Raw genomic sequence first — 26,779 nt, 5'->3', positions numbered from 1 at the left:
GGCCCAGGCTCTTCCAGCAGCCACCAGGCCCAGGATCCTCCAGCAGCCACCAGGCCCAGGCTCTTCCAGCAGCCACTGGGCCCAGGCTCCTCTAGCAAGGCACCAACAAGTAAATCGACAGTGACTTCAACAGGCCATCACAAGGAAATACCAATCTCATCATTTTCAAAATGCCGCCTAAAAAAGCAAACCCAGGAGTTGAAGAGGAGTTGGAGGAGATTAGGAAATCGCTTAATTTCATGTCTGATGAAAGTGCCTAAACAACAAGGTATGCTACATGACCTAATGGATGAAATAAAATAACTAAAAAACCTCATAAAGGACAAGGACAAGAAAATAGACAACTTGGAACGGCGAATCGAGGACCTTGAACAATACACAAGAATGGATGATTTAGTCATAAGTGGACTGGAGACGCAACACTGAACCTACGCCAGAGTAACAGCTGGTGGAGGTAAAGACGGTGAAGATGCCCCGGTAGAGGAGCTGCAAACGCTTGAACAGCAAGTGATAAAATTCCTTCAAATGAAGAATGTAAGTATTCAGAGCCATCATATTGCAGCATGCCACACGCTCCCCAGAAAAGACAGTAAAACAAAGCCATCAATCATTCTTCGGTTTGTGAGTCGCAAAACAAAGATTGAGTTACTGAAACAGGGTAAGAAGCTAAAAGGGACTGGTGTGTGTTTAAATGAACATTTAACGAAAAAGACTGTTGAAATTGCAAGACAGGCACGCAGCCTGAAAAAACAAAATAAGATACAAGCGACATGGACGAGGAACTGCAAAGTAATGACTAAATGGCAATCCCGAAGAAGCGAAAGTTGTGATGATAAGAGAACTCAAAGACTTATAGCAATATAAATAATCAGGAATCTGCTATGGAATCTATTGGAAAAGTGACGATTGGATAATGAACAATGGGTATGGAAAGTGTTTCTGGCCTTACGGCTCAAAAACAATGGAAACAACAAAAACAAAAACACATAAATGACAAGTTTGGACACAGATTATAGGTTTCCATTCAGAGATATTGAAGAGGAAGACTTTGATTATGAAAAGGACTGTCAAGGTGGTTATTTTGCCACACACGCTGAGAAAACGAACTTCAAAACGTTTAACTATGCAGAGCACAACATGCATGACCCTGAAAGTAACATTGACCCAGATATAGGGCTGCTCGATTATGGCAAAAATGATAATCACGATTATTTTCACTGAAATTGAGATCATGATTATTTGACGATATTTATTTAACCCTTTAAGACCTACTATAGAACCAAGTCCACCAGAGCTTATATTATTTTTTTTACATGCTGTAGTGCCATTTGTGGGAGCATTTCAAGTTGCTATACATCAATACAACTGTTATAGCCCATATTTTAATAATATGTATGCATTAAGTGCATAGTAATTACATAAATTGCAAAAAAGTGCAATAAACTACAAAAAAATTGAAAATCGCTTTTGTTTTGTTTACATATATTTCTACTTGGAGAAGTTGCAAAAAATAGTTTCCCACCACAGGAAATTTATTTTGAGTGTCTTCATAGTTTTATTTTGGAGATACAGCAATTTTTATATACTGCAGGAAAAACAAAAAACAATCCTATGATGCAAATTTGCAAAGAAAACAGCAGGTGCATCATTTCACTGTGGGAAGTGTTACGAACAGCTGATAGGAACAGCAAAGCGTGTTTCTGGAATATTGTGTTTTTGTTCCTGCAAGCGCTTTTTATGCAATTTTTGCAAAGCTATATGTGGAACGAAACCGTGACCGAGGACAAGCTGATGGCATCAGATGTAAGTACAACTCCTCCGGTTTCATATGCAAAACAAATTATTGCGCTAGCTTACACGGTTCAGGTTCTACAGGGATTTAAAAATAGTTACGCAAAACGGAGCGTGCTGCTCTGACCGGCTTTAAAGGGTTAACAATGACTTTAAAAAATAATATAAAATAGTGTGCAACACCACTGAAGTTTTTTTTTAAACTCTTTTCAACCAACGGCAGTCACTCTCCAAATAACTTCTGCTTAGCTTTCCGAGCTTCCCTCGGGTCCTCTTAATCAGCGGTCTCCAACCTTTTTTGCGCCACGGACCGGTTTATGCCCGACAATATTTTCACGGACCGGCCTTTAAGGTGTCGCGGATAAATTAGGGAGGGGCTAATAATCGGCTCAGTCATTTTTAATGATCGTTGAAAGCCCAGATCGTAATCGTGATTAAAATTCGATTAATTGAGCAGCCCTACCCAGATACCCACTTCTACAATAACACCAATAATACTTGTTAGTACTATACAGATGACCAATTCAATATAAATATTAAAATGGCAAATGCATTGTCGGTCAAACATTTCAATAGTAGAAGCCTGTATAAAAAAAATTCTAAAATTACAGAATGTTTAAGTAAGTTAAAAAAGTTTAATATAATTGCAATATCAGAAACATGGCTCGATAATGAGAAAGTTAGTGAAATGGGACTGGAAGGATACGAATTATTTACAATGAACAGGGTGAATAAAAAAGGAGGCAGTGTTGCTTTATATGTAGATAAAGTTTTGAAATGTAGTCTGATTGAATGTATGTCAAGCACCATAGATAACGTATTGGAATGTGTCACTATTGAAATCCATGTTGAAAAAGCTAACAATATAATTATAAGTTGCATCTATAGGACACCAGGTTCATGCCTTGAGATATTCAATGAAAAACTTGCTGCTATGTTTAGCAACCTAAATGATAAAAAAGTGCAAATAATTTGTGGTGATTTTAATATAGATTTGCTAAACCCAAATGGACATCAGAAAACAACAGATTTCATAAATACAATGTATAGTAACTCCCTTTTCCCTGTAATTATAAAACCAAGTAGAATAACAATTGATACAGCTACATTGATAGATAATATATTCACAAATAAAATTGACCATGAAATAGTAGGTGGACTTCTTATAACTGATATAAGCGATCATCTTCCTGTTTTTGCAATTTTTCAAAATTATTTTGGGATTAAAACTAAACAAAAGAATCAAATATTTGATATGATACGACATAGAACAACAAGAGCCATTGCTGCCCTCCAGGTGGACTTAAAGGAACACAGTTGGAATGAGGTTTTTGCAAATGAAGATTCAAATAGTGCATATGATGCATTCTTATCAACAGTAATTTCACTATATGAAAAACATTGTCCTTTATTGAAGATCACTAGAAAGCATCACAGATCAAATAAGCCATGGATCACAAAGGGGATAGAAGATGCATGTAAAAAGAAAAATAATCTATATAAGAGATTCATAAAACAGAGGACAAAAGATGCTGAAATAAAGTACAAGTTATATAAAAATAGATTAGTAAATATTATAAGAACAAGTAAGAAAGAATATTACCACAAATTATTGGAGCAAAGTAGAAGTAACACACAAGAAACATGGAGGATATTAAACAGTATAATCAAAAAGGGCTCAAAAAATAAGAATTATCCAGATTATTTTTAAAAAGATAAAGATATTGTGCTTGATAAAACTAAAGACATTGCAAATGAATTTAATGATTTCTTTGTAAATGTTGGCTTTAATTTAGCAAAAGAAATTCCAGAGTCAAGAAATAATAACGACCTAAATAAACATATTACTCAGAATGTGTCCTCCATGTTTATTGGTGCTGCAACTCATAGAGAAATAATTAACATTGTGAAGACATTTAAAAATAAAAAGTCCACTGACTGTTTTGGTATTGACATGATATTAGTTAAAAGTATTATAGAATATATAGTGCAACCTTTCGCATACATTTGTAATCTGTCCTTTCAAACTGGTGTGTTTCCCTCACAAATGAAAATAGCAAAAGTTATTCCAATCCATAAAAACGGAGAGAGATGTCAGTTTACCAATTATAGGCCAATATCAGTACTCCCACAGTTCTCAAAAATTTTAGAAAAGTTATTTGTTAATAGACTTGATAAATATATTGAGAAGCATAATCTCCTAAGTGATAACCAATATGGCTTTAGAGTGAAAAGGTCCACTTCGATGGCAGTGATGGAACTTGTTGAAGGGATATCGAATGCTATAGATAATAAGGAATATACTGTTGGTGTTTTTATAGACTTAAAAAAGGCGTTTGATACAATTGATCATTCTATATTAATGAATAAACTAGAGAGATATGGCATAAGAGGGATAGCATACAAGTGGATGAAAAGTTACCTGGATGAAAGATATCAATATGTCGAATTCAATAATGTAAAATCTAAGCAGTTGAAGGTAACTTGTGGTGTTCCTCAGGGCTCTGTGCTGGGCCCTAAATTATTTATATTATATATAAATGACATATGTAGCATTTCCAAACTGTTAAAATGTGTATTGTTTGCTGATGATACTACTCTGTACTGCTCAGGTAAAAACCTAGAACAGCTTCTGACTACAGCGGAAAAGGAGTTAAATATATTTAAAAAACTGGTTTGATGTAAATAAGTTATCATTAAATATAAAGAAAACAAAAGTGATTATTTTTGGCACTAGACAAATGAAAAATGTATCTAAAATCAGGGTTAATGGAATTGGAATTGAAAGAGTGTACGAAAATAAATTCCTTGGAGTGATAATTGATGATAAGCTGAGTTGGAAGTCTCATATAAACCACGTGAAAACAAAAATGTCAAAAACCATTGCTATTCTCTATAAAACAAAGCATGTCCTGAACAAAAAATCATTATACACACTTTATTGTACTCTGTTGCTTCCATATATGACTTACTGTCTGGAGATATGGGGTAATGCATATAAAACGAACACTCTTCCTATTTTCAAGTTACAAAAAAGAGCTATAAGAATTATAAACCAATCAAACTATATAGAACCAACTAACATTTTGTTTAATAATCTGAATACCCTGAAATTTTATGATTTAGTTGAATATAAAATGGCACAGATAATGTATAAAGCACAAAATAACTTGCTTTGCCCCAGTACTCAGAAGCTGTTCAAAGTCAGAGAAAGTCAATATGACTTAAGGGGAACAGATTTCTTTAAAAAAAAAACAAGATGAGGACAAATATAAAGCAGAGATGTGTTTCTATTAGAGGAGTTAACCTGTGGAATAGTTATGACAGTGATTTTAAAAGGTGTAGTTCATTTTCCTTGTTTAAAAATAGAGTATTAGAAAAATATATAAATCAAGAATGAAAAGAGCGAAAAAAAAGTTTTTAAAACACATTTAATATCTCTTGACCTTTTGAAGGGGTCTGGATCCCTAGTTTGGTTCCACTGAGTGTTGACAAACTTCTGTTCAGGTTTGTAGCCACCAGTTTTTGAAGACCTGTTTTTTAAGCCTTAAGTTTTGACACTAGACATGGATCTGACTTTGAAACCATATGGTTACTGATTGATGAGTTGTAATTGATAAGCCAGACCACAAGATATTTACTGAGAGCTTAATAATGTATGGTTTGTTATCTCACAGTGCATAACCTTGGAGGATTACAACCACGACTACAAACACTTCAAGCTGGCAAAGTTGGCTAGTGGCAGGATTGCAAGGATACCAGAGGCACTAAAAGGAACGTTTACAAGGTGGGACTAAGACCTGCTGTGATGTATGGTTTGGAGACAGTGGCACTGCCAGGAAGCAGAGCTGAGGATGTAAGATTCCCATCAGAAGGGACAAGAATGACAGACATGAACCAGTCCCTAGGGCTGCGAGAGTGGGGCCTTATCCACTTGACCTTAAATTAGTATCGTGATTCTCAGTCCCTCCAAGTTTGCTCCAAAACGCAGGGTTGGTTGGAGGAAGGGTTGAAGCAATCACTGAAGACCTCACGGGATTCAAAGTAGCGTCATTTCAAAAAGCTCCCACGGAGAAATGTGCTGACACACTAGCAAAAAGATTTATTTGTCAGTTATGTCAAAATAATTTTACATTGTGGACACATACAGCCCACTTTGACTTTAAGTGGGCCAGACCTGTGATTTTAAGGTTTTGTTCCTGATAACCAAAAAGAAATGAATGAGAGCAAATTACATTTTGTGAGCACCAGCCTTGCTTCTAGACTCACTATAATAGGGAGCTAATTAGTAGCCCTTTGACTTGTTCTCTTGGCAGGCGTGAATAATGACACGAATAAAGGCGTACCAGGTTACAGCTGTGCTTTTCCTGCTTCCATATGTCAGACTGTCGTAATAAAAAAGTCTATTGTGCAGGCTAAGTGCGAGACACGAGTCATATTTATAACCCTGACGTCCATATATCTACTCACTCGTAATTAAGCTCAACAAGATGTGAAACTAACTATAGAATCCATGTGTGAGGTCATTTGATTAATGCGCCCCATTAATTAACCCTGGCACAGTGTGAAGCAGATATGGAAAAAAAGAAAGGAAAAAATACTGCACTCCAATTTTTTGTCTTCACATCTGTGAAGCTTTAGTGGAAAATATCCCACAAGGCAACATGAAAAGAGTAGTTTTCTTCTCTGGAGTGTTTTTATTTTCTTCTTGGATTTGGTGGAACTTAAGTTGCACTGAGAATGTGCAAATTTGCAAACAAATCACAAAATCAGATGAAACGGATGAAGAGATTTTTACACAGAAAATGATTTCCCTCTATCAACACATGCATTATTTATAAGCTCTCAGATCCACACTCTCACTGACGGCCTTATCCGAACAGTAGCTTTACTCTGACTCGTGGATATTGTAAAAGTCGATTTGCACCGAAGTTATTTGTCTGGAGGATTTATGTGACACATAAGCAAACCGACTTTATACATGTGGCTTAAGTAAAACTTTAATGTTACATCAAAATAAAAGAGCACTTTAGGTTTGACAATTAGTGTATTTACATTAAAAAAAAATTTTTTAGTCATAAACATGAGTACCAGGTAAAAAACATCTTCCTGTTTTCCCTTTACAACACGTTGAGGACGTCTGCAGTCTGGTGCTCCAGCAGGGAGTAGCGGTTCTGCTCCTCAGCAACAACCTTAATGGATGCCCCTTGACTGGGTGAGCGGCTGGAGAAGCCGGGTGGAGAGGAACCGCTTGGGTTCCTCTGTTCCCGAGTTGCGTTGGGGAGAGCGGGACTGCGCCGCCGGCCGTCCAGACCCAGATGTGTGCTGATCTGAGACGAACGAAGGCTCCTCATTTGGCCTCTAGCACGCATCTCATAGAGCTCCACTGAGGTTTTCTTGTACCTGGAGGAAATACGGGGTGATTAATTTCACTACTAAACTCAAGCGCGAGTGAAAACAGACCAGGTATGCGGGAGAAAGGAAAACATAAGCTTCATATCACATAAAGTTTATTGTGTTCATCTGGACGCTGAGATTTCAGACAGATAAAGGCTTTTAGTCTGAGCTGACTGCAGGTTTCCCCACTGTATCAACAGTATATTTACATAATTAATGATACTGGCACCACTGACTAACTAACAATGGGCTGTGAGGTCAGTGTGAGGTCAGTTTCATGATCATGATTACCCCAACTGGTTGCAGCAGATGGCTGCCCCTCCCTGAGCCTGGTTCTGCTGGAGGTTTTCTTCCTGTTAAAAGGGAGTTTTTCCTTCCCACTGTTGCCAAAGTGCTTGCTCATAGGGGGTCATTTGATTATTGGGTTTTTCTCTGTATGTAATATTGTAGGGTCTACCTTAAAATATAAAGCGCCTTGAGGTGACTGTTGTGTGATTTGGCATTATATAAATAAAAACAAATTAAATCATTGAAATGCAGATTTTCCTTGTCTAGTATGGGGTGAACCTGTGACCTTGGCATTATTAGCACCACACTCTAACCATCTGAGCCAACCGGCTGGAATCCCTATGAGCAAAAATGTCCTAAGAAAATGTCCCCCATGCCATTACACCACCACTCCCAGGATCAATTTTTGATATAAAGCAGGATGAATTCATTTATTCATACTGTTTTCGTCAGATTCTAAACTGAAATAGACTCATCCGACCACGGAATATGTTTCCAGATATCTATTGTCCAATTTTGGTGAGCCCCTGTGATCAGTGTTGCCAACTCCTCAGTAAGGAAAATTGCTATTGGCTGTCCTAAAAGTCGCTAGAAGTCGCTAAATGACGTCATCGCCTAATTTGCATAATTGGTCATGCTAATCTAATTGTAACCTATGTTGTTGGAGAGAGAAATAACATTGTGGAAGAGACATAAAGTGAGTAAAAAACGTCCTAAATGCATTTAGAGTTTATTTAGAACTAAAAATCAAATTTCTTTTAGCAATTATTGTTCTTTTTTAATGTCACAATTCCAACCCTGCTCCTTTACCCGGGCTTGGACCGGCAAAAGTGACCCGAAATAGGCACTCTGGTGGAGTTACTTTGTGTGTGTGTGTGTTTATACAGTGGGGCAAAAAAGTATTTAGTCAGCCACCGATTGTGCAAGTTCCCCCACCTAAAATGATGACAGAGGTCAGTAATTTGCACCAGAGGTACACTTCAACTGTGAGAGACAGAATGTGAAAAAAAAATCCATGAATCCACATGGTAGGATTTGTAAAGAATTTATTCGTAAATCAGGGTGGAAAATAAGTATTTGGTCAATAACAAAAATACAACTCAATACTTTGTAACATAACCTTTGTTGGCAATAACAGAGGTCAAACGTTTACTATAGGTCTTTACCAGGTTTGCACACACAGTAGCTGGTATTTTGGCCCATTCCTCCATGCAGATCTTCTCGAGAGCAGTGATGTTTTGGGGCTGTCGCCGAGCAACACGGACTTTCAACTCCCGCCACAGATTTTCTATGGGGTTGAGGTCTGGACACTGGCTAGGCCACTCCAGGACTTTCAAATGCTTCTTACGGAGCCACTCCTTTGTTGCCCGGGCGGTGTGTTTTGGATCATTGTCATGTTGGAAGACCCAGCCTCGTTTCATCTTCAAAGTTCTCACTGATGGAAGGAGGTTTTGGCTCAAAATCTCACGATACATGGCCCCATTCATTCTGTCCTAAACACGGATCAGTCGTCCTGTCCCCTTGGCAGAAAAACAGCCCCATAGCATGATGTTTCCACCCCCATGCTTCACAGTAGGTATGGTGTTCTTGGGATGCAACTCAGTATTCTTCTTCCTCCAAACACGACGAGTTGAGTTTATACCAAAAAGTTCTACTTTGGTTTCATCTGACCACATGACATTCTCCCAATCCTCTGCTGTATCATCCATGTGCTCTCTGGCAAACTTCAGACGGGCCTGGACATGCACTGGCTTCAGCAGCGGAACACGTCTGGCACTGCGGGATTTGATTCCCTGCCGTTGTAGTGTGTTACTGATGGTGACCTTTGTTACTTTGGTCCCAGCTCTCTGCAGGTCATTCACCAGGTCCCCCCGTGTGGTTCTGGGATCTTTGCTCACCGTTCTCATGATCATTTTGACCCCACGGGATGAGATCTTGCGTGGAGCCCCAGATCGAGGGAGATTATCAGTGGTCTTGTATGTCTTCCATTTTCTGATGATTGCTCCCACAGTTGATTTTTTCACACCAAGCTGCTTGCCTATTGTAGATTCACTCTTCCCAGTCTGGTGCAGGTCTACAATACTTTTCCTGGTGTCCTTCGAAAGCTCTTTGGTCTTGGCCATGGCGGAGTTTGGAGTCTGACTGTTTGAGGCTGTGGACAGGTGTCTTTTATACAGATGATGAGTTCAAACAGGTGCCATTCATACAGGTAACGAGTGGGGGACAGAAAAGCTTCTTACAGAAGACGTTACAGGTCTGTGAGAGCCAGAGATTTTCCTTGTTTGAGGTGACCAAATACTTATTTTCCACCCTGATTTACGAATAAATTCTTTACAAATCCTACCATGTGAATTCATGGATTTTTTTTTCACATTCTGTCTCTCACAGTTGAAGTGTACCTCTGGTGCAAATTACTGACCTCTGTCATCATTTTAAGTGGGGGAACTTGCACAATCGGTGGCTGACTGAATACTTTTTTGCCCCACTGTAAGTAGTTTTAACCACAAAACAGCATAAGAGTAAAAGAGTAAAAGAAGAACTGACTGCGTTACAGCACCTGCTGCTTTTTGAGAGTAAAAGCGATACGCGCTTTCACGTCTTTTTTTTAGTAAGGGGTCTGAAAACTCGATGTATCATCTTAATTTCCCTCACAGGGGTCATTCAGGCACCACCAACAGGTCTGATTTAAATTGTGGCTGCTTTGTCCTGCTGTTTCCTCCCTAATCTTTAATATAAGTGTAGATAATGTAAACGCAGAAGGACTCACATTTTCAGCAGTAAAGAAGACAGGACCACTGAAACTGATGAGGCGGCCATTGCAGCTGAGCCCATCCAGGGTTGGAGCACCAGGCCAACGGGCATGAACACACCTACGACCAACAGTTCACATTTGAGAAAGAGGCACCTCAATGTCATCCACAATGTGCCAGGATAAGAATAATTTCTGATTTCATTTTGGATTTTGGTTTCCCAAAATATCGAGCTTGCACGTTCACCTTGACTAGAGTCCGTTATTGGTTCAGGATTTTACTGTAGCTCTCACCTGCAGCAATTGGTATTCCAACAAGATTGTAGAAGAGAGCAAAGACAAAGTTGATCCTTATCCGACGCACCGTCTTCTTGGACAGCTCGATGCTGGCCACCACATCTAGCAGGTCATTCTGCAGAGCGCGAAAAGCTTCAAGTGAGACAGTTTAAACGAGCCAATGTATCTGCACACAGACTATCTGCCACCTACTCGGATCAAGACAATGTCAGCCGCCTCAATAGCCACATCGGTGCCTGTCCCGATTGCGATGCCGACGTCGGCACGGGCGAGGGCGGGGGAGTCGTTCACGCCATCTCCCACCATGGCCACCCTCAGGCCTCGTTTCTGCAGCTCCTGGACTTTTGCCACCTTGTGTGATGGCAGCACTTCTGCAAATACCTTTCTGATCCCCACCTGCAGCCAATCAAACACTTTGATTAAATGGTAAATGGCCTGTATTTATATAGCGCTTTTCTAGTCCCTAAGGACCCCAAAGCGCTTTACATATCCAGTCATCCACCCATTCACACACTGGTGATGGCAAGCTACATTGTAGCCACAGCCACCCTGGGGCGCACTGACAGAGGCGAGGCTGCCGGACACTGGCGCCACCGGGCCCTCTGACCACCACCAGTAGGCAACGGGTGAAGTGTCTTGCCCAAGGACACAACGACCGAGACTGTCTGAGCCGGGGCTCGAACCGGCAACCTTCCGATTACAAGGCGAACTCCCAACTCTTGAGCCACGATCGCCCCCATTACATGTTATATGTTAAACATTCAGGTAGATTTTAAGAGTGTGCAAGTGTTACCTGTGCTGCTATGGCTTTAGCTGTGCGCCTGTTGTCTCCCGTCATCATCACCACCTCAATGCCCATAGTGTTCAGTGTATGCACTGCTAATGCTGACTCTGCTTTCACCGTGTCTGCGATGGCTAACATTGCACACAAAACACCTACACACACACACACACACACACACACACACACACACACACACACACACAGCATAAGATGAAGTTTAAATGTGGCACCAAAGCCACAGAGAAAACCTTGATTTCCCCTCACCATCTATAGCCACCAGTATGGCTGTCTGCCCTTTGGTTTCGTGGCTCGACATCGCGGCATCCACATCTGCTCCTATGTGGTGGCCATTCCTCCTCATCCACTCTCTGTTTCCAATCAGGACAGAATAAAACAGCCCTTCAGCTGGAAATAGAAGAATGTGATTAAAAACAATGACTGCTTACAGTTACACCTCACTAGCACCAGGTTGGACGCTCTTTGCCTTCAGAACTGCCGTGATTCTTCATGGCATAGATTCAACAAGTTTCTGAATGGTACTCTTTGTGGTCATCTGCTGCTTTTGAGATGGTCTTCTGCATACCTTGGTTGTAACGAGTGATTATTTGAGTTACTGTTGCCTTTGTCTAACTAAGTGAATAATTTCCCCTTTTCAGACCATTCTCTGTAAACCTTAAATATGGTGATGTGGGAAATATCTGAAAAACTCAGACCAAAAATCATGCCACGTTCAAAGTCACTTAATCACTTCCAAACTCTGATGCTCAATTTGAACTTCAGCAGGTCACTTGTTAACATCGCTGCCAACTGAACATGCATAGCTTGAAAAAACAAAACAAAAAACTAGCCAGTGTCTGGGCTCTACAAAGAGCTCTTCGTTGTGATTCTGTGGCCAGTATGGGGCTTGAACCCATGACCTTGGCGTTATTAGCACCACGCTCTGACGATCTGAGCTAACTGGCCTACACAGCGGTTTCCTGAGGGGTTTAACACTGTCTATTAATTTTAATTAATAGACAAATGCTTCACTACTATAAACTTCAATAGAATATTCTGGTATCTGTACTTGAGTAGTTTTTTTCTGACAACTTTACTCCCTACATTTAAAAATATATATCTGTACTTTATACTCCTTACGTTTTCAAAAGGGGTCCATGAATTTATACTCGGGGGTGAAACATTTCTTTAAGTGACCGGTTATTACAAATTACCTAACAACTATACACTGTGTAAGATAAAGACAGTATAAACAGTATAGTGTCAGTGTAGAGGATGGACATTAGCCATGATAGCTGTGAAACATCTGCTGAAACATCTTGTTGAATTCAGTTATGTGCATCTGCAAAGAGCAGCAGGTCAGCTGATTACAGCCTGTACACTAAGAAAATCTACTGAAGCTCATATTAGAAATTATTGTGAGTTGTGATTCTATTCCCCACACTGAGCCACTACAACCAATTTCAGGTTTCCCCACCTGCTAAATCCAGGTGCAATCCTTGACTGTTCTCATTTTCCTGTTTATGTGTGGAGCCAAAGGCACCCTCTACAATGTAGGCAACAGAAAAAAGTTTTGTTTTTTTCATTCACTTTCACTGCAGGGGACCTACATAACAGATCACACTGAGTATATTCATTTAAATTCAAATAATTTTTGAATTCTTGTGTACTAATGTTATTTTATTATTATATTAACACAGCACATGGTTCAGTTACCTCTGTACAAAAGTGGTTAATAGACTACTTTTTACTTTTAGTACATTTCAGAGCCTGTACTTTTATACTTTTACTTGAGTAATAAAGTTGCTTTAGTACTTCAACTTTTACTGGAGTATTTTTAACCCAGGTATTTGTACTTCTACTTAACTAAAAAAATCTGTACTTTTGCCACCTCTGCTTTGAATAAAGTTTACAGTTACAGTTTTTTTCTGACCTGCAGAGGTGGACTCTCCTGCAGGCAGCATGCTGCTTTCTTCAATAGTAGCCCCCGGCAGCAGGAATCGCTCCTCGCTCGGCTGCAGCAGCAGATGTTCCACGCTGGACACCCGGCAGCTGATCCCACAGCCGGACACGGCCTGGAAGTCCTGGCAGCACCCGAGGACATCGGAGCCCAGCTCCTGTCAGAAAGTTGATAGAAAGTCAGTAAAGTTTTCTCCTGAACAAAAAGGCAGGCATAAATAGACCTCTCACCTGTTTGCAGTATTTGGCAACTGCTATGCCTAGCGGGTGCTCGCTGCTGGCCTCGGCGGTACCCACCACTGCCAGGATCTTCCTCAGGGGCATGCGGGCCACTTCCCACAACACCAGGACTCGAGTCACCCGCGGCACGCCGTTTGTAATAGTGCCAGTTTTATCAAACATCACCACACTGATCTGATTGAGACACATAGAGGTCAGTGTCAGGTTTAAAAGGGTTTCTAAGAGGTGCCTTATTACACTCTGAGCACTGCACTCTAAACATTCCTTCTCAAGATCACTTGATATTATTATTTATTCGATTTTTATAATGTATTTATTTACTTGTTTTTTTTATTTATAACATATTTGATCTCTGGTTGGAGGGGCCCATTTCTGCCTCAGGTCCCAACAGATGCTAGAATCGCCCCTGGCTGTAATCAAGCAGCAATGCCACATGGTGTCACCAGTTAATTAGAATAGAGGCCGACGCAAATATTAAAGTGAAATGTTACATTTCTGTGGTTGTTCCAGCTCTTTTCTCTTTCATTTATTCGCTCATTACAGACATATTTTCTTTCTACCCGCTTCAGTGTTTCGGCAAAAAAAAGCATTAAATGAATCGTAAGGGTCTCGCCTTATGTGCCATCTCCAGCGGCTCGCCTCCTTTAATGAGGATGCCGTTCTGAGCGCCGACCCCCGTGCCAACCATGACCGCCGTCGGAGTTGCCAGCCCCAGAGAGCAGGGGCAGGCGATGGAGAGAACGGTGATGGACGCCTGGAAGGCGAAGCGGATGATGACCTCTGCCTTGGAGATGCTCTGGTTGTAACCCTTTGAGGAGGAGAGTGGTGTGATCAGGCTACAGCTGTTTTTATTCACACACAAGTCGTCTGCATGCACACTTACCGGGAAGTTCTCCTTCACAATGTCGAAGTTGACAAAGCCAATGGCCAGCCACACTATCAGTGTTAACAGGGACACGATAACAATGAAGGGCACGAAGTAGCCACTGAGTCTATCTGCAAACTGCTGGATGGGGGCCTGAGGAGGAGAAGGGAAAGCAAAATTAGGAGTGTCCTGTACATTAAGAACAGTGAGTGACCTTTAAAGGCAACAAGTGGCCAGTATGGGGGTTGAACTCATGACCTTGACGTTATTAGCAACACAGTCTAATCGGCTGAGCTAATTGGGCAACTGGAAGACAAAGCAAAACGTCTAAATGTGGAAAAGTCTAAATGACAAAGGAATCCAAAATTTTTATCCTTACTTATTCACGCAGAACCAGGGGCAAAATACAACATAGTTTAGTGTTAACAGTCTCTTTTTGTGAACACTCTCTTTTGAGTGTACAGTGTCTGCACACCTCGGTAGCAGTAAGCACTGCCTTTATCATAACTACACTGTAAAAACTCAGCAACAAGAACTTTTCAACCATGCAGGACTTCCAGCCCTCCAAGAGCAGGTTCTTTATGGAACTTTATGCATTTGCCATGCTGTCCACATGACAGCCAATCGTATTACAGTAAATTTATCACTGTTAGACAACCATACGAACTGAAACATGACCTTGGTTTCTTGGTTCATCTCTTGAGTTGGGAGCTTGCTTGAATGATTCATAGTAGAGTGTTAAGTGGCTTAACAAACAAAAATAATAAATTAAAAATTTCCTTTAAAAATGCTCAGGTACAAGGACTGGACTGAAAATGAGTCCAAAGAAACAGTTTAAAGAGCTTCAGAAAGCTGGAGAACTATTGTTCAAGAAAGTCTGTAAGCTATTAAGGGACTGCTGCAAATATTCCATTTGTGTCATCCGATCATATAAAAACAGTCCAAAATGCGGCGGCCCGCCTCCTGACTGGTACCAGGAAATTTTGCCATATTACTCCTGTCCTAGCTAGCCTGCATTGGCTGCCCATAAAGTACCGTATTCAATTTAAAATATTACTCCTTACGTTCAAAACTATTAATGAATTAGCGCCAAGTTATCTTAGTGAACTTCTCAGGCCACATATTCCTGCTAGAACACTTAGATCTGCTACTCAACTACTTCTGACACAACCTAGATCTCGGCTGAAGTCTCGGGGTGACCGTGCGTTTGCTCTGGCTGCCCCGGTACTGTGGAATAACCTCCCTCTTGCTATCCACGCCTCTGATTCTATTGCACTGTTTAAATCACGACTAAAGACCCACTTATTCAATTTTGCCTTTCCTTCTAGTTAACATGTCACACTATGCACTTTTATGCTCATTTAATTCCTTGTTTGTTCTGTATCTGCTGCTTCTCCTATGTATCAGTGACAGTTATCTGCTTGCATACCTAGTACTTGCTTTGGTCATCTTTCTATTTCCATTATCTTCCTTTTATTCTCTATGTTACTTGTTAAGCACCTTGGTATAAGCTTGGTTTTAAGTGTGCTTTATAAATAAAGTTTATTATCACTGTCATTATTATTAAACACATGTGAGTAACCTTATAGTTTAAAATTGTGATTTTTATAGCTTACCTTAGAGGTCTGTGCCTCTTCGACCAGTTTGACTATTTGTGACAGTGTTGTTTCAGTACCGACGTGAGTGGCCTCCACCAGAAGGGCACCGTGAGCGTTAATGGAGCCGGCAATCACCAAACTGCCCACCTTCTTACTAACGGGCATTGGCTCACCTGACAGAAAGAGAGGGAAAAAAATTGCAACAAGTGACTAAATGATGGTGTCACAGTCATCTTCTGCCTTTTGTGTAACTGTGGTTTGTTTCTGCTCCAGAGGTCCTTTCAGAGGCTCAACTGCTCAACCACTCTCTGCTGGATCACTGGCTTTCACCCCTTCTTCTTCACCCACCAATCACCTACCAGCTGTAATTAAGAACTGGCTTTCTCGAGCACTCTTGCTTGTTACAGCAGTCCAAAGTTGTGGCCTCAGACTCATGAAATTTTGATATTTCTGATTAATTTCCCTTTATCTTTTTATGTCAGTATTCTTAGTTCTTTTTTTTTCTAGTTCTGGTTCCTAATAAATTGGTATAAAATCAGATTCTTTGATTTTCAATAGGTTGAATCTAAAAAATGCCAGATGATTCTTTTTATTGAAATGAATGTTTTTTCAAACCTGCATGCAAAAAAATTTTTACCTACACAAACCAGACATCTCTGATTACATTTATAAGACTTTATAACTTAATTACACAAATGTAACCTCTGGGACTAAAGATCTGCAATGCATGCCACTTGTTCTGCCACACAGAGACGGAAAACTCACAGAAATTAATTCTAAATTTGGCTTAAGATGCCTGAAATCCACATTCAAAGCCAAGGATTCGCATCATTCACTCCCTCCTACCTGTAATCAAGGACTCATCTGCCATGGAGTTCCCTTCAATCACTTTCCCATCGACTGGGAACTTCCCTCCAGGAACAACCTTCACAATATCGCCCCTCTGAACGAGCTCCACCAGCACCTGCTCCTCACTGAGGCATAAAAATATTTTTACAGACACACACGTCATGTACCACAGAGGTGATGGTTTTATTTATTTATCTTACATGTCTCACCTGATGATGGATTTGTCAGATCCCAACGTGACCACAGTGGCATCGGTGGCTTGAAGTGACATTAATTTGGCCAAAGCCTCTGAGGTTTTACTCTAAGACAGTAGAAACAGCACAGGAGAATGTATCGTTACAGTCTTAAAACAAAGATGTACTGCACTAATGGTATGACCTCATACACTCTCATGTCTACTAAGTATGAGCGTTTTGAATTGCTACAGTCACATGGTTGTATAGTTACCGCGGAAATGTGAGAATTTGTATGTATCTAGGTTATATCTGCATAAAGTAGTTTTGCAAGAAAATCTGTGTTCCCAGATTTTCACAAGTGTGCCGCTGAGATAGTGACAGAAGAAAGTTCATGCTCTCCTGCTGGTAAATATGCATATAATGAATGGGCCTTCTCTCACTGGTGTTAAAACACCTGCTGCTAGTGTCCCACTACAAAGACAGGAAATTAATCTACAGCATTTCATTTCTGAGACGGTTCATATAACAATGTTTTAGTTTCTTTGTGTTTTTGTCCAAGCCAGAGTACAGAAGCTTATGATGAATCATCCATCCATCCATTCGCTTCCGCTTATCCTTTTTCAGGGTCGCGGGGGGCGCTGGAGCCTATCCCAGCTGTCATAGGGCGAAAGGCGGGGTACAACCTGGACAGGTCGCCAGTCTGTCGCAGGGCTAACACACAGGGACAGACAACCATTCACACTCACATTCACACCTAGTGGCAATTTGGATTATCCAATTAACCTATCCCCACAAGCTGCATGTCTTTGGACGGTGGGAGGAAGCCGGAGTACCCGGAGAGAACCCACGCAAACACGGGAGAACATGCAAACTCCACACAGAAAGACCCTGGCCTGATGGTGGAATTGAACTCAGGACCTTCTTGCTGTGAGGTAACAGTGCTAACCACCGTGCCACCGTGCTGCCCGTGTTAGTAATAATTTCACATATGCAGATGTAAGTTCATGAGGAAAAAACAGCACAAGAGAAAACCTGGCAAAAATGTGGGGGAAAATGGGAAATTTAGCAGAAAAACATGAAGATTTATTTGTCAATTTATGATCTGTCACATTTGTAAGAACAAAATTTAAATTAATGACTAATTTTTTTTTCAAAATATAAATAAATATCAAACTTTATGATAAAGATGTCAAATTTATAGAAGGGGGAAACCTTTTAAAATCTGAGGGAAAAAACAATCGAAACAATTGTCAATTTTCACTGGCCAACTTTCGGGAAAAAAAAGAAAATCTATTAGTAAAACAGCTGTAAAATTTGCCAAAGCTTTACAAAAATAAATAAATACATTTAAAAGTAAAACACTGGCAAGAGTGAGAGTTAAAGTTAACAATCAGCAAATTTCCCATAAAAATAGTAAATTTGTTAGAAAATACTGTCAAGTTTATAAGGACAAAATTGTATAAGAAATAAACTGTTAACATTTAAAGGACAATTGTTAAACTTGGATAAACTTTATGAGAACACAGTGTCGGAGATCCTGGCACAATTCTGTGCTGGGACTTTTAGATGTCTGAAACTCACATAATGCAATGGTTGCAACAAAAATCTGTCAAAATTACTAGAAAAAATATTAACATTGCAAAGAAAAACTAATTAGGAGAATGATACATTTGGCAAAATTTTCAAAACTTATTTTGAAAAGAGCATCAAAATAGCAAGAAAAAAAGATTTATAACAAAAACATGGCAAATTTACTAGAAATTGCAAATTTCGAAGAAAAAACTAAAATTCACAGGAAAGAATAGAAAATTTACAAGTAAAATATTGGCGAACTTAAAAGAAAAGATTGGTAACCAGTGGGTGAGGTCATGGTGGCTAGCCATCATCAGAAGCCAGCGAAGTACTAATAGTAAATAGTAATAGTAATAACTCTGTTACAGCTATTATTTGAGTACTGCACAAGATAATAAAAACATGCACTGCAGATATAAAATGCAAGCAACTTCATCATCAAATTGAATGCAGTCCTGTGATTGTGATGTAGCATCAGCTGATGTTCAGTTAATCATTGTCTAGCACAATAAAAACATCAGCCCTCTGAAGAGTCATTAAAATATGGCAATAAAAGCCTGGAGAAAAAACAAACATGCTGCCTAATGCAAACAGTGCAAGTTTGAATTAGGTCATATATAAGCAACTGTAGTGAGCTGATTCCAAGAATCAGCAGTGATTTGACAGTTTATAGTTTCCTAGAATTAGGCCTCATAAACCTGTTTTTCTTTTTATTTTACCTTTGCGATGTGTTCCAGCCATCGTCCCAAAGCGATGAACACAAAGAGCATGGGTGGAGTGTCGAAAAAGGTCACAGGGCTCTGGCTGGCCTGCTCCGCCATGGCCACGATGAGGACCACGCAGGAATAGATGTAGGCAATGGAGGTGGCTAACACAATTAGCACATCCATGTTGGCAGTGCGATGTTTTAGCGAGCGGTAGGCCTGAATGTAAAAGTATCGACCTCCAAAGATCTGCATCAAGGAAGACACAAAGATCTAGTGAGGGGAAGGATTCATGCTCCACCGTGAGTCATACACTTTTACCATCCTTAGCAAAGAAAACGCACTCATGTGTGATTAAAGGTTTAGCTCAGATTGTGCTTCCTCACCTGGACAGGTGTGCAGAGCACAAAGAAAAGCAGGTTAAGGATGGAGAGGCCCGGAAGTACATTCTGCTCGGTGGGCATGGAGCCCCCGTGTTCTTGGTGTAGGTTGTCCATCACCATCATGTAGATCATGAGACCCATCACAGGCAAGCCAAAGACCAGGCTCAACAGAAATGTGTTCTTCCACCTGCAAAAACCAGGCAGACATGTCTATTGTGAAAAAAACATTCATCCTTTGCACTGATGTCTTGTACTGCTAGTCATTTTTATGGAAAAATTTAGCGGTAAGCTAATAATCTGACGCCTTTTTTAGCTGCACATGTTCCCCTGGTGGCCAACCGGAGAAGGGCCGATAATTTCAAATTGCCTGACAACTGTATACAGTCTAGTATAGTGACAGTGTAGGGGATGGAAAATCAGTCATGATAGCTGTGAAAAATCTGCTGACATCTTGTTGAATTCAGTGATCTAAATTCACAAAAAGCAGCAAGTCAGCTGAACGCAGCCTGTACACTAAGAAAATCTAGTTTTACCACCTCTGGTCTTGCACCTCTCATATATAGCTAAGGGCAGAAACAGTCCATCTGTATGACATTTAAGGAAAAGTGAAAGTTGGTACAAGTACTAATTAATAAAAATGTAAACTCTGACCTAAATCTAAAAAGCCTTTTCCAGTAGTGAAAGAAAGTGTAGTGAGGGATTGTGGGTTTAAGCATGACCTGGGGTATCAATATATGGATCAAAACCACCATGTGCTGGTTATAACTCTCCACCTGTCAACGGCATACTCTCAGGGTTTAATTGTTAGAAAATTGTTAATTGTTAAAAAGTTAGCATCCATTTAAAAATAAGAACTGTAAACCAGATACTTGCTGTCGAATTTCTTCTTTGTGATCGAGGTTGTTTTTGAAGCCCGCCTGCTCCAGCCTGGCCTCAAATCCAAGACCCTGAAATGAGGAGAAACTCCAAGGTGTGAAATTGCATGTGTAAAAAATTGTAGGTTTAAGATAGCTTTTAAAAGTCCTGTGATAAACACCTGGATGAGCTTGATAATATCCCGAGGTCCGAGCACCTCTGGGTCAAACTCAACCTGAGCTTTGTTGGTTGCCAGTGCGACCGAAGCCATGAGGATCCCTCTGGTTAAGTTGAGCTTGGACTCGATGTTGTGGACACATGATGCGCACGTCATGCCTGTTATCTGCATGTGAAATACATGTGATGTGGAATTTGCACAAAATTCTGCATTATATGGTGTCCCGCAGACTTACAGTGAGGTCCAGCTTTCCATGTGCTACTGCATTATCCTCAATCACTTTGGCACCAAAGCCCAAGTCTTTGATGAGCTCAGTCACTGCAGTAGCATCCAGGACATGTGAATCATACTTCACCTCCGCCTTACCGGCCATTAGCGACACCAACACTGAGAGGATTCCTGGTTAATAAACACAGTACACTTTATCAACAATCTTCATCTCAGTTCAAATGCCTCATCCCTGGAAGTCGCTCACCTCTGTGTTTGAGCAGGTTCCTCTCGATGTTGGACACACAGGAGGCACAGGTCATCCCCGTAACGCAGATGAAGCATTTCTGTGCTTTTATCTCAGGCGAACTTGCAGATGGTGCATGTGAACCCGTCCCATTGCTGACTACAGGCCTGTTTGTCGACATGTCAGAAAGTCCAAAGCTTACAGGCTGGGACTTTTCATGACTCTGAACACTCTTTATAGGTTCTGAAAGGACAAAAAAATATGGAGGCGCCATATAAGTTTGTAGCTCTACAGATTTATGAGGCTCAACTTAGAATCTTCAATCACCATAGTCCAACTAGAAATTTTAAAAACTCATCCTATTCTCTTCCTGAAGGGAGGGAGGATATAATCTCTTTCATTTATTTTTTTGTCTGTTTGTTAGCAGTGTGGCAACCAGAGTTTTCGAATTTTTGTGATGGTAGATAGCAATAACCAATAGATACCAATAACAGCTCAAGGTGATTTAATTTTCAAGAAAATCGGTCAAAGTCAAGATCATACCAGATGTGAAAGTTAGTAAAATCTTTATATCACCCATAATTTTTCAGATTTCACAGCAATATACTAGGCCCCGTGGGACATGAGTACCTAGGTTGGCTAAGTATTTAACATTGACATTTATTGTTTAAGGTCAAAGTTGACCTTGGAAAAAACACTTCAAGGAATAATATCAAGTAATATATCCTGTGAAAAGGCCTGGAGAGGCATCACAGTGACGCCATAAAGTTTTGCAAAATCACACATGCATGAATATATCTTAAAATGTCAAACTTTCACAGCTTATAGAAGACAAGGGTAAAGATATAAAACTTTAGTATGTAATGCTTCAAGGTCAACGGTCAGGTTCACACAAATTAGGAAAAAGCCTTATTTTCCATGGGTCATCTCCAAACTTTAAAGCAATAGGAACATAAGTTACTTGTTTGCTTGAACTCTTTAAAACATTGTATGCCTTCACAGTGAAACAAATGGATTAATGGATTGGATAACATGGTAGGAACTAACAACTCGGTCGTCAGAGAACATCTGCAGGTGGCATGATTCCCTGTTGTACTGGAAATATAAGGCGCACAAAGTAAACAGGAATGATTTTTGATTGTTTAATTCTCATATAGCTTCAAAGCACAGAATTGGAAACGAGCATGAATGGCATTTCTAAAGCAAGCTGGATTTATTTTATTTTTTTTTACTTTAAGTCCACAATCTTCTCCCACACCTTCTGCTAAACAGATAATGCAGAAGAGAAAATAACCAAGCATTTGCTTAGTTTGAGAAATTTGGATAGACTTTTTTACAGCTCACTGGCATATGATATACAACCACATGACATATAACTTCTATCCCAATAAGAGGCCAATAGAGGCCAATAAAACCTGACACTGAGAGCTGAGCAAGATAAAGAGAAATTAAAGAATTTGTTCATAATCTGCCTGCATTAATCCCTCATCTTGGCAGGCTGTTTCTGCAATTAAAGCCCTGGTAAGGATAAGGGCTCTCAGAGTTTCACTGAGGAGTACAGTTGTCTGGTTCCCAGAGTAACCGTTGAGTTTCTGGTTTACTCTAAACAACATACCTCTTCTAAGAAACCCTTTAGATAGCATGTACACGATTTTACGGTTAATGGCAGACATTTCCTAAATGAAAGCAAACCCCTCCAAGGACATCAAACAATGAGTGCTTTTATACCTCGGGTGTAAAAACTAGTTCAAAGATACTTGAGTTCCCAACTCACTCCTTGCCTGACAGAAATAGCAGATGAAGAGATGAGGTGCCACTGAGGCATGAGAGTTGTTTTTCATGTTCATCCCATTGGTCTGTGTATGCCTTTAATAATAATAATAATAATAATAATAATAATAATAATAATTATTATTATTATTATTATTATTATTATTATTATTATTATTATTATTATTATTATTATTATATTGCATAAAATGTAGACTTTACTTTTTTACTTTTTACCTCTTGTTTCTGTCTTGCCCTGACACCTGAGATCAGCCAATACAGCAGTGGGCCATAACAAATTAAAAATTGGTCAGATGATCCAGCTGTGCTACTGTTCTTGCATCTCTGGTGAGAGGCACTGAGACCAGATGAGAGGATTTGGGGAAATGATGTACAAACTCAGAAATGGAAAGATAGGGATAGGGAAAAAATGCACCAACCTGTGCCAAATTCTACCCAAAATAAATTAAAATGCACAACTTCTTGTCCAAGCCTGATCAGCTGGAGTCAAGCTAACACCTGCTACCATGTGAACTAATGGGTAAGGTATCTAGTTCCTGAGTGTTTGTGTCCCTTTATGTTGGAGAAGTTCTGGGATCTTTAGGTTGTAATCTGGACCAAGTGCTGCGGAGCTCAAGTAAGATGTTAAAGAAAAACAGGATGGCAAAAACAAATGCTAACTGTTCCCTGGATGTTCAGTCAGTTGTCACCCTCACTATTTATTAAGATTTGACACACTGAAAAAGAAAACTGAAATAATCCTAAAATAATATTTGTTTTAAAAGCTTCATTAAGCAAACATTTATTTTTGTTACCTACCTTTAAGTGAGGCGTCAAAGCCCATGTCCTCAATAGCTGCCCTGAGCTTCTCTGGCTCTGTCAAATAGGGATCAAAGGTTATTGTTCCCTTTTCCGCCTCCAGGGACACCGCTATGAACTGCACTCCAGTCATCTGAGAGATCCTCCCTTCTATTGTCTGCACACAAGAGCTGCAAGTCATCCCTCCAATCAAAATGGTTACAGTCTGGGTGGAGGCATCCACCTCCTTTTTCTGCCAGAAACTTAAATCTTCTACTGATGGGTCCTCAGATAACAAAGCAGTATCAAAGCCCATGTCCTCAATTTTGTCTCTCAGCTCTTCATGTGTGACTAGAAGAGGCTGAAAAACAATCAGCGCTGCTTTGTCCTGAAGAGACACCTGAATATGTGAAACCCCCTGCAGCTCCCCGATCTGTCCCTGAATGGACCGCACACAGGACTGGCAGTGCATACCATCCACCCTGATCTGCACCACAGACTCCACGCTGTATCCCAAGGTCTGTAGTTCCAGGGCGATCTCTTTGGTTGGAATAACTGAAGCATCATAGTCCACCTTGGCCAAACTGTTGGATACAGACCATGTGACAGCAATTATTCCATTCAGGCTGCAGATTCTGGTTTGGATGATGTGGACCTCATGCTCAGAGGTGATCCGCTGAAGTTTAAAAGCTGCTCTTGAGGCAGCTTTAGGTGGAGGGCAGAGCTCAGTCTGGCTCCCATACTCGTAGGCCAGGTTTTCAAAGCCTTGTTTCTCAATGTCATGGTCATTCTCCTGGAAGGACAACAGAAGAGCATATCAATTCAGCATTTTTTTTATTTTTGGAAATGTAGGGACAATAATTATTACAATTTATCTTAAAATTACAATATCTTAGGTCATATTTTAAGAATAAAGGCCGTCTTTACAGAATGCTATCATTAAAATATGTAGTAAGACAGAAGGATAAGATCCAGAAACCGTAGTATAAGGTAATTCTATCAGGCTTCTGCTATTTGACGTCTGTGAGCATCAGAACTGGAAAATCACAGCAACTCTGACCTAAATTATTCAGATGACACAAAGCTCTACATATAAGCGTCACCACACATTTAAAATCCCCTAAAAAAGTGCTTTGCACATATCAGTTATATATATATATATATATATATGGTGCTGTTAAGAGAACAGCACCACCAAGGCTGGAGACGGAGCAATACTGGAAGAGCATATGGGAGAAGTATGCAACCCATAACGGCAATGCTCAGTGGCTAGAGGATCTGAGGGCAGACCACAGCGACCTCCCTGAACAGGGTCCAGTAACCATCACAGTGGCAGATATCCAAGAAAGGGTCTCCAGTATGAAGAGTTGGACAGCACCAGGGCCCAACATGGTTCACGCCTACTGGCTGAAGAAGCTGACTGCACTCCACGAGCGTCTGGCAGCACAAATGAACCAGCTGCTAGTTAACGAGAGACACCCGGAATGGCTAACCGAAGGTCGGACGGTCCTGATCCCCAAGGACCCCAAGAAGGGACCGGTCCCCTCCAACTACCGACCAATAACCTGCCTCAGTACTACATGGAAGCTCCTGTCAGGCATCATATCGGCTAAGATGAACAGGCACATGGGTCAATACATGAGCGGGACACAGAAAGGAATTGGCAAGAATACCAGAGGCGCAAAACACCAGCTACTGGTAGACAGAACAATCAGCCGAGACTGCAAGACCAGACTGACCAACCTGTGCACTGCCTGGATTGATTACAAGAAGGCCTATGACTCAATGCCCCACAGCTGGATACTGGAATGCCTAGAATTGTACAAGATCAATGGGACCCTAAGAGCCTTCATCAGGAACTCAATGGGGATGTGGCGTACAACACTAGAGGCCAACTCCAAGCCCATAGCACAAGTCACCATCAAGTGCGGGATCTACCAAGGAGATGCTCTGTCCCCACTGCTGTTCTGCATAGGCCTGAACCCCCTCAGTGAGATCATTAACAAGACTGGCTACGGATACCGACTACGGAACGGAGCAGTTGTCAGCCACCTCCTGTACATGGATGACATCAAGCTGTATGCCAAGAGTGAACGAGACATCGATTCACTGATCCACACTACCAGGCTATACAGCAATGACATTGGAATGTTGTTCGGACTGGAGAAGTGTAGTCGGATGGTAACAAAGAGAGGGAAGGTAGTCAGAACTGAGGGGATTGAACTACCAGAAGGCAACATTGCAGACATAGAGGACAGTTACAAGTACTTGGGGATCCCGCAGGCGAATGGGAACCATGAAGAGGCCGCTAGAAAAGCTGCAACCACCAAGTACCTGCAGAGGGTCAGGCAAGTCCTGAGGAGTCAGCTGAATGGTAAGAACAAGATCCGGGCCATCAACACGTACGCCCTGCCCGTGATCAGGTACCCTGCTGGGGTAATAGGCTGGCCAAAGGAGGAGATAGAAGCCACTGACATAAAGACAAGAAAGCTCCTTACCATGCATGGAGGGTTTCACCCCAAGTCCAGCACCCTGAGGCTGTACGCTAAGCGGAAGGAAGGGGGCCGGGGACTGGTGAGTGTCAGCACCACAGTCCAGGATGAGACAACGAACATCCAAGAATACATTGGGAAGATGGCCCCAACTGACCGAGTGCTCAGTGAATACCTCAGGCAGCAGAAACCCAAGAAAGAGGAGGGAAACGAGGAACCATCATGGAAGGACAGGCCCCTGCACGGTATGTACCACCGGCAGATAGAGGAGGTGGCTGATATCCAGAAATCCTACCAGTGGCTGGACAAAGCTGGACTGAAAGACAGCACAGAGGCACTAATCATGGCAGCACAAGAACAAGCTATGAGCACAAGATCCATAGAGGCTGGGGTCTATCACACCAGGCAAGACCCCAGGTGCAGGCTGTGTAAAGATGCCCCAGAGACAATCCAGCACATAACAGCAGGGTGCAAGATGCTAGCAGGCAAGGCATACATGGAACGCCATAACCAAGTGGCCGGCATAGTGTACAGGAACATCTGTGCCGAGTATAACCTGGAAGTCCCGAGGTCAAAATGGGAG

The 26,779-nt window shown here is 40.9% G+C and overlaps 1 protein-coding gene and 1 long non-coding RNA gene across 2 annotated transcripts in view; one reads left to right on the top strand and one right to left on the bottom strand.

Annotated features, from left to right (window-relative positions):
- Positions 1-1,187: 1,187 nt before the first annotated feature.
- LOC309701058 lies at positions 1,188-13,304 on the top strand. Its single transcript, XR_014274848.1, has 3 exons — positions 1,188-1,803; positions 5,469-5,578; positions 13,243-13,304. It is a non-coding gene; the product is annotated as an uncharacterized lncRNA (long non-coding RNA).
- Positions 6,558-26,779, bottom strand: part of LOC309701048 (copper-transporting ATPase 2-like) — a gene marked incomplete at its 5' end in the record, with an annotated part of 72,456 nt that continues 52,234 nt past the window's right edge. Inside the window, 20 exon segments of the mRNA XM_082525019.1 lie at positions 6,558-7,194; positions 10,244-10,346; positions 10,520-10,637; positions 10,715-10,918; positions 11,316-11,458; positions 11,571-11,711; positions 13,237-13,420; positions 13,494-13,676; positions 14,116-14,310; positions 14,386-14,520; positions 15,984-16,138; positions 16,812-16,939; positions 17,024-17,115; positions 19,282-19,515; positions 19,653-19,836; positions 20,523-20,596; positions 20,686-20,847; positions 20,918-21,081; positions 21,158-21,379; positions 23,726-24,497. Coding sequence (XP_082381145.1) covers positions 6,912-7,194; positions 10,244-10,346; positions 10,520-10,637; positions 10,715-10,918; positions 11,316-11,458; positions 11,571-11,711; positions 13,237-13,420; positions 13,494-13,676; positions 14,116-14,310; positions 14,386-14,520; positions 15,984-16,138; positions 16,812-16,939; positions 17,024-17,115; positions 19,282-19,515; positions 19,653-19,836; positions 20,523-20,596; positions 20,686-20,847; positions 20,918-21,081; positions 21,158-21,379; positions 23,726-24,497 — 3,876 coding nt within the window. The 3' untranslated portion in view covers positions 6,558-6,911.

This window comes from Aulonocara stuartgranti, assembly GCF_965226115.1.
Source record: "Aulonocara stuartgranti genome assembly, chromosome: 23".
NCBI classification, from domain to species: Eukaryota; Metazoa; Chordata; class Actinopteri; order Cichliformes; family Cichlidae; genus Aulonocara; species Aulonocara stuartgranti.
Note: the sequence above shows the minus strand (reverse complement) of the source record. Positions and strands in the feature narration are given on the sequence as shown.